Genomic DNA, 8,009 nt, shown 5'->3' on the forward strand with positions numbered 1-8,009 from the left:
TTGCTCTTGAGTTTGGTTGCAAGATTTCTTTTTCTATTGATTTACTAAAGGAAACAACCAATTTTTTATCAAATTTTCTACAACAGTTTTTGTCTTCTAGTTTGCTTATAAGCTAAGGTAAGTTCCTTTCTTTTTGTTACATTGAGCTACCCAATGACTCTTGATATAGATTTCAACCTCAGCTGCATAACTATCCAACAAATTGGCTCTGTTTCAATTTCTAGTTCAAATATCCAGTACAAAGTTTACATCAAATGAGTTTAGTTCCTTACATAGGCCACCGCCAGCTCTCCAGCCACGCTTTTATTCTTTATCAATAAGCGAATACAAACTTAAAAAATATGGTTCCTCAATCAATCCTTCACTGGCGAGAACAGGGGTTTATTGGCAAAGAAAGCCTCCAGGTTGGCCATGGTCAGTTGAAGCAATGCTGAAAAGGCTTCTGGTGTCAAAACTACTTTATGAGGAGACAACACTACATTGTCCATTCCAAACAACCCTTGGGGCACATTGGGCTCGTTCTCGAAAACATCGAGACCAGCACCACCTATCTCTTTCCGAACTAAAAACTGAACCAGTTCTTTCTCATCAACAAGCGCTCCACACCCCACATTAATGATCACTCCTTCCTTTCCCAATGCTGTTAAGACATCCTTGTTGATGATGTGGAAGGTTTCACCAGTCAACGCACCACAAACTATGATGATGTCACTTTTAGAGGCCAGATCACAGACATTATCAACATAAGGGAATGGCACAGAAGGCTTCTTTTTCCTTGAATGGTAAGAGATAACACAGCCAAAAGCCTCTAGCCTTTTTGCAATCTCCGAACCAATGCTACCGAGCCCAACAATTCCCACACGCTTGCCTCCCAACTGCAAGATTCGCATCATGGAAATCAACATACTACTAAAAATCATGAAGAACAATTTTGTTGTCACTAACAAAACTAGCATACTGAACAAATAACCTGTTAGAAGAGGTTAAAAACTATACAAACCCTCAAAAAAGGCATCACTAGCAGCTCTTCCACCACTGCGGAAAGATAAGTACAGTATAACAGTATCATTTTTTTTTTTGAAATGGAGTATAGCAGTATCATAAAAAGATAACAAATGGGTTTTTGATGCACAACCATGTGAACATTATTCAACTCATCTTAAACCAGGCGTATCAGTCATATGTCACAACCATAAAAATGTCACATATCAGAGAATTACAAAAATCACGGGGAAGAAATCACAAGCATGATGTGTATACCCGATCGAATGTCCGACTCCTTCCACTATTTTTCCCATTTGTAATTGTTAGATGTTTTTGCTTAAGCTGCATGTTTGCAAACTGCAATTTGCACCTGAACTAACTGGACAATAGGAAGGCCACATACGGGATTGACTTATAACATGGAGATAGAAACTCTGGTGTTGAACTCTGGCCATGTTATTTGTTTGAGCAAGCGGTTGAAAACAATGGATTTTAACTAAGAAAATAGTGCAAAATTATAAAATTATACTGACTTGAATGGAGGATGGATTACAAAAGATCTTGATTGTGATACTGCCGCGTCTTTGAATGCCCATTTGATTGGCCCTCACATAGATAGGGTGTCCACAAAAAATCAGCTCCATAGGATCATCCCAACACTACGATTTGTGGAGGTAAAATGGACGTGTATAAACCTTCACAAATCTATCCATTTTTTGCCTCCACGGTTTGAAGGGTTAGGATGATCCTATGGAGCTGACCAATCAAATGAATGGTTTAGATCACCCAAACAATGTGGGCCTCCACTGTATTTTAAGCTACTGTGTAGATAACTTATCTACACTTGTGTGTAGAAATCGTTCTCTCTCTCTCTCGCTCTATATATATATATATATATAGAGAGAGAGAGAGAGAGAGGAATATGTTGGTGCGCTTAAGTGTACCATTTTTTTGGTGCGCTTAAGTGGTAATAACGCCTCCCATTCGTTTAAATGTTTGGGTCCCGCTTAAGCGAACCAATGGGAGGCGTTATAACCACTTAAGCGCACCAACACTTTTCTCATAGATATCTATATATATATATATATATATATATATATATATATATATATATATATATATATATATGTAGACACCCCATTTTGCTCTGCTTTGATTAAAAAAGAAATTAGGGTTTCGCTGTCAATTTTTCAGTGTTTTGTATTCCGGTGTTCGTCCCCTACGCTTTCTCAAATCTTTCTGGTCATTTCTGCAATGTTCTGTTTTTTTCCGCTAAAGTGCGGAGAAGGGTTATTCGTGAGAATCCGAGCAAGGGAGAATTTGTACCCGTTTGGTGGGCCCGCATTGAACATTTGTTTAAAATTGAATCAACCGGGGGCCCACATTATGGGGCCCACATTGTGGGGCCCACGTTGTGGGGCCCACGTTGTGGGGCCCACGTTGTGGGGCCCGCGTTGTGGGGCCTCAATGGGGCCTCTTGTGAGGCCTCTTATGAAGAGCAATGATGGTAGCTCTCCACTAAGACAACATGATGGGCCCTCCACTAAGAACAATAATGATGGATTCTCCACTAAGAAACATGATGGGCCCTCCACTAAGAACAATAATGATGGATTCTCCACTAAGAAACATGATGGGCCCTCCACTAAGAACAATAATGATGGATTCTCCACTAAGAAACATGATGGGCCCTCCACTAAGAACAATAATGATGGATTCTCCACTAAGAGGGACAACATGATGAGCTCTCCACCAACATATCTCTCTCTCTCTCTCTTTCTCTCCCTATATATATCTTCCTTCCCATCCATAAAAAAAAAAGAGAAATTTATCTTCCATTATCTCTTTCTCTTCCATTATCTCTTCTAATCACTCCCTCCAATCCCTTTCCTCAATATATTCTTCCATCCCTCTCCCTAATATTCTTCTTCCATTATCTCTTCACTCCCTCAATCACTCCCTCTAAACACTCCAGAGAAAGCGAAAGACGGCGGAGCGGATCGGCGGCGGCAGGATTTTTTATATTTTTTTGGATTGGGCGGAGATCTTCACCACAGGTAGGTGCATTGTTCTCAAAATATTTCTGTATTTTTCCGAATTTTTCTGATTTTTTCCGCAAATTGTGTTTTAAAAATGGAAAACTCTTCAAAAAACATCTTTTGACGAAGAAAAATTAAATTATATACCAAACAGATTCTAAAATTAATGAAATTTCGTGGGAAAATAATATGTTACTGATTCATTTTACCATGAATTTATAAAGATTTTTGGAGTTTATTTGGTATATTATTTAATATTTTCTTTGAAACTTATCAGATTTTAGGAGAATTTTTACTAACATCAGATCATCATTAAAATTCATAAAATTTTTACAGTAGTCTTATCTTCCATATTACTTGTTACTGTAAAATTTTCGTGTTATTTGGATCTGTTTTAATATGGGATGTAGTGTTAATTTATAATCTGGTCTGGAAATTGTAAAATCCGAAATTGGTAGTAAATAATTTCTAAAATTCATTAAAATCTCACTGCATGCTATTTTGATTCATATAGTATTTCTGTAGAAATTTCATAGAATTTAGAGTTATATTTCTACTAGTTTATGTGTTAATTGTGCAATCTGGACATTTAATGGTTTAATCAAGATTAAATGTGAATTTAATGTAAAAATATGCAAAACTCATCCTGTAAGCTACATACATTTTCATCTTGCTGCTGTAGAAATTTCAAATCATTTCGAATTTATTTGCAACAATTTCACTTGTAAAACCGCTCATATGCTTAAAATTGATAAAATCCATGGAAAATTCGAAATTAATTGAAAATCATATAAAAATTCCTAAAGAACTTTAAAATTCTGTCACATGTTCACTCCTTAATCCATTGAAACAGAAATTTTAGGATCTTTAGATTTTCCTGGAAAAATGGCCAGTGCATCCATAATCGTATCCCAATTGCAACTTGATCTTTGACAATTTGAATATTTAAGTTATAGCATGTTGTTGGCTCCGAGGTTATTGTCCACGGAAATCCTGAGATTCTGCCAGGCAATAAGATGCTATAACCTAAGTATTAAATTGCACAAGGAAAGAGCGCACGATTCCCTCCTTTGGATGCCATTCAAGGCCGAAATTGGTGAACCCTAGAACCATTGGTAATCCTTAAATATCTAGAAACTGAAAATCTTCGAAATCTGAAACTCATTAACCTCGAGAACTTAAATCGATTTATCTTGTGTCTTTCGGAACCATTGGATTATGGTTTCCAATCTAAGAACCATTAGAGCCCAATTTAGGAACACTGGTGTCGTGCCGTGTCCTAGGTTTTAGGGAGTCCTAGAGTTAGGAGTCCAGCCTCATCACGGACGCTTGCTATGAATAGCAACCGTACCATAGGTCTAGTTACACTAGTCACCCAATCTTTCCTTAAGACAAGCCTAGTAAACTAGGATGTAGGCAAACCTGCATTAGTCTAAGGAACAACTTGCATTTGGATAAGAATCATACAGCATCTTAGATGAAATCCTAAGATAATAAAATCCTCAACTTGAATTAAATAACTACTTTTAAAACTGTTGAAACAGTCAAATCCGTTTAAGTCGGTGTCCTAGTTGAGTTAGGCATAAGTAGCTTAGCTTAGGTGCACCGAACTACGTCGACTCTGATCCCAGTGAGGCTTGGGTACGTAGGCAGCTTGGATGTCTGATGGCATACCACCCGCGAGTCGGCACCACAACAAATTGTGGTGTTTTGTATATTAATTTTCTTGTAAATGCTTAATCAAATCACTTAGGATTTTTCATGAAATTAGAATTTTAGGAGAACTTTCACCTAGATTAAATCCAGACAAATTAAGAAATCAAGATACACATTTAAGATTCACATTGAAATTAGATCATAGGATGCATGTCACTTAGTTCGCACAATAACATAGAGTTGAATGAGCCATTTAAAATAAATTTAAAAGAGTTAGCTTTTGGAATCGAAGACCGATTATCGGGCAAGAATGGTGCATGTGGTGGATAACTCCCCATACCTTCCATTCTCGTAACCAGGTAGCGAGTCTAGATTTCTGGTTAATTATGGGTCCTAGATCCCACATCTAGGTGGCGACTCTGTCAATCTCTTTCGTGTGGAATTCGGATGGCCTTAGTGATCCCAAGTTCACAGGAAAGACGAATTCAAATCAACAAATAAAATGCACACGCCAATCGCGTGGGAACGAGAGACCAAGAGAGAGCGCGCGGCGGCTCGCGCCCCACGCCCCTCTCGCGGGATCTGGCTCCCACAGTCTGGCGACTCTGCTGGGGACCACCTAACTTCATTACAATTCCAAAGGATAACTCATTTGAATCTATTTTAACTGGCTCATGAAAACTCTATCTCTTTTATGCTTGTTAGATTAGTTTGTATGCTTTATTTTCTCATCACATATACTCAAACTTAATCTAACAAAACCTGAAGGCATCATAGATTGCGCGAACTTATTGCACACACTTACATCACTTTCATCTAAACCCCTGCATCTCACATGCACACACGTCCTATTTTAGGAACCCGGAGTGTTATCTAGCATGGTTGACTGGGATTTCATCACCTGGTGCCTCTGTGCTAGAGAAGCATTCCACCCTTAGCCTAGTACCTTTATGGTACGTAAACGGATCTCTTGTTCACGTACTGATACGCCGGACACTGGTACAGTATATCGAACAGGGATTCGCGCTAAGGGAACTCTTGGCCTTACCCCTAGATTAACCCACACATGCATGTAGTATACGAACACATTTGCATCACGTGTGTGAGCCTAGTTTAGGATATCCTACCTATTTGTGTCTAGATTAGGCCGTAGACCATCTTCTAATGGCTACGATCGGTCCTAGGTACACAAACAAAGTCATGAGTCGAGATCCTCTCTCCACTCCGCTAGATTAGGATTAGGGTTGATGCCTTCAGGTAACACTGATAAAATGTGCAAAGATTAAAAAACTTTCCCTTTGGGGTTAGGATTTAAATCCCATTCATTTCCAAAGATCTCATAGGATTAGTCATTCATGATCCATCCGTTGAAAGCAATCTTATGCTATCTCATCTCATCTCGATCGTACGATTTTTAATCTTATATTATCTGATTCGATCGAGTATCCATACTTCCTTTATATTGGTAGGAACTCATCCTAATCTCATGTTCATGTAATCCTGATTATCCCTGTATCCTTTCTCCTGGCTTACAGACACCATGTCTACTCGTACAATTCTTGATTGGATCCGTGGTACATTAAGAGAATCCCATATCTATGCCATAAGTGAGCAAGAGAAAAATCTCTTCGGTTACGTGGCCACCATCAAGCTCGATTGGGGATTACTCTATGCTGCATCAGAGTGTTGGGATCCCGATCATCATGTCTTCCGTTTTGGCAACCAAGAAATGTGTCCCACCTTTGAAGAATGGTGTGCCTTATTGGAATATCCTGTAGATGGCCCTCTGGTGAAGCCATCTTACGTGTCGGATTATCGTCCTTTGTTCCTTCGCTTGATGAATAATCCAGATGAATCCATGAACTCTTTCATCAAAGACCAGGAAGTGTCCATGCAACAACTGATTGACATTTACCCTCCTGTTGGGCATATTGGTGCTGTTGATATTCAAAAAGCCCGAGGTCGCGCTCTGAGATTCTGCTCCTTTGCTAGGTTCCTCACTGTCCAGCCTTCTCGCTGTGCGTCAGCTGTTCTCTTGGACCTCGTTGATCAGATGGATCGTGGCGCCAATCCAATTCCTACTATGCTTGCAGAAACCTTCAATGGATTGGATGAGATGGCTCGTCTTCGTGCCAGCTCAGGTCCAGGCTCTTATGTTCGATCTTTTGTTGGGTCCTTCTCAGGATGTCCTGCATTACTTCACGTGTGGTTATGCCACAAGCTAAAAATTGCAGCTCCTGTGCATTTTGATCATACGTTATACACCTTCAGTGAATGGCGTCATGATGTTTCTTTCAATCATAAAGGCGATTGGGCTGAGTGGTTGAGTTCTCGCCATGAAGATCAGATTTATTGGCAAATCCCTGGAATCCAAGAAGCTGTCTTCAATACTGGAGAAGCTAACTACGTTCGCCTTCTTGGCCTCAAAAAGACTTCCTTTTATATTCCTGCCAGGATTCAGCGTCAGTATGGAAGGGAGCAATCCATTGTGCCTCCCCTTCGTCATTTCTATCCGCCTGAGGATCTCAAGCCCAAGATTGTCAAAGCCGTTTCATCTGCTTGGGATGTTCGAGTCATCAAATCTTTCAAGGAGTCAGTTGAGGAAGATAGTCGTCCAAAGAAGAAGTCTAGAAAGAGTGCTTAATGTCATGTTTTCTCTTACCAGTCTATCTTTGAAAGATCGAACCATGTACTCAAGCTTTAATGATCTATCAATAAAAGTTCACCTTTTTCTTTCAGTATCTTCGTCTATGCATACATCAGTGTCTACTTCTTTCTGATTTTAAATATGTCTTTCAAATATTACAGGGCCGTAGACACCATAGCTAACCCTAATACTCCTTGGGTTCGGGTCTCTTCTCGATTACAGAGGAAATCTGTATCCCCGCCACCTTCTCTGAGAACCCCAGCATCTCATTCTTTCCCGTCCTCATCCTCACCAATGGCAGAAAACCAGGACAGTCCTCCACTCGCTGCTATCACCGATACTCTTACCTTGATTCTCCGGCAGCTTCAAGAACTCAAGGAAGAGAACCAAGTTATCAAGGCTCAACTTTCTGAGAAGTTCGGACAATCGTTGTCCAAGGATAAAGGGCCTGTGCACCAAGCAGCTACTTCAGCAGCACCTGTCCAGCCAGTGTTCATCAATATCCATGATAAAACCGAAGAAGATTTGGAAAAAGAGCAGTATAGCGAGAATCGCAGTAGACCTTCTCAGTCCATGGTTGATAAGTCTGTTATGGAGAAATTAGAGACTCTTACCAGAAAAGTTCAAGACATTCAGTTTCAAGACCAGGGTAGTTTCAATCCCAGTGATCTTACTCTATTTCC

At 39.7% G+C, this 8,009-nt stretch overlaps 1 protein-coding gene across 1 annotated transcript; it reads right to left on the reverse strand.

The window, feature by feature from the left end:
- Window positions 1–353: 353 nt before the first annotated feature.
- Window positions 354–905, reverse strand: LOC143855557 (glyoxylate/hydroxypyruvate reductase HPR3-like). Its single transcript, XM_077365711.1, has one exon. It carries the CDS (start codon window positions 903–905, stop codon window positions 354–356), a length of 552 nt encoding a protein of 183 aa, XP_077221826.1.
- Between the last annotated feature and the right edge of the window lie 7,104 nt (window positions 906–8,009).

This window comes from Tasmannia lanceolata, unplaced genomic scaffold, assembly GCF_043159265.1.
Source record: "Tasmannia lanceolata isolate RefF3 unplaced genomic scaffold, GAP_Taslan_0.1 ptg000021l, whole genome shotgun sequence".
NCBI classification, from domain to species: Eukaryota; Viridiplantae; Streptophyta; class Magnoliopsida; order Canellales; family Winteraceae; genus Tasmannia; species Tasmannia lanceolata.

Bases quoted from the DNA above. Each gene is read 5' to 3' on its own strand.
- LOC143855557 (XM_077365711.1), bottom strand. From the start codon at position 905: ATGTTGATTTCCATGATGCGAATCTTGCAGTTGGGAGGCAAGCGTGTG.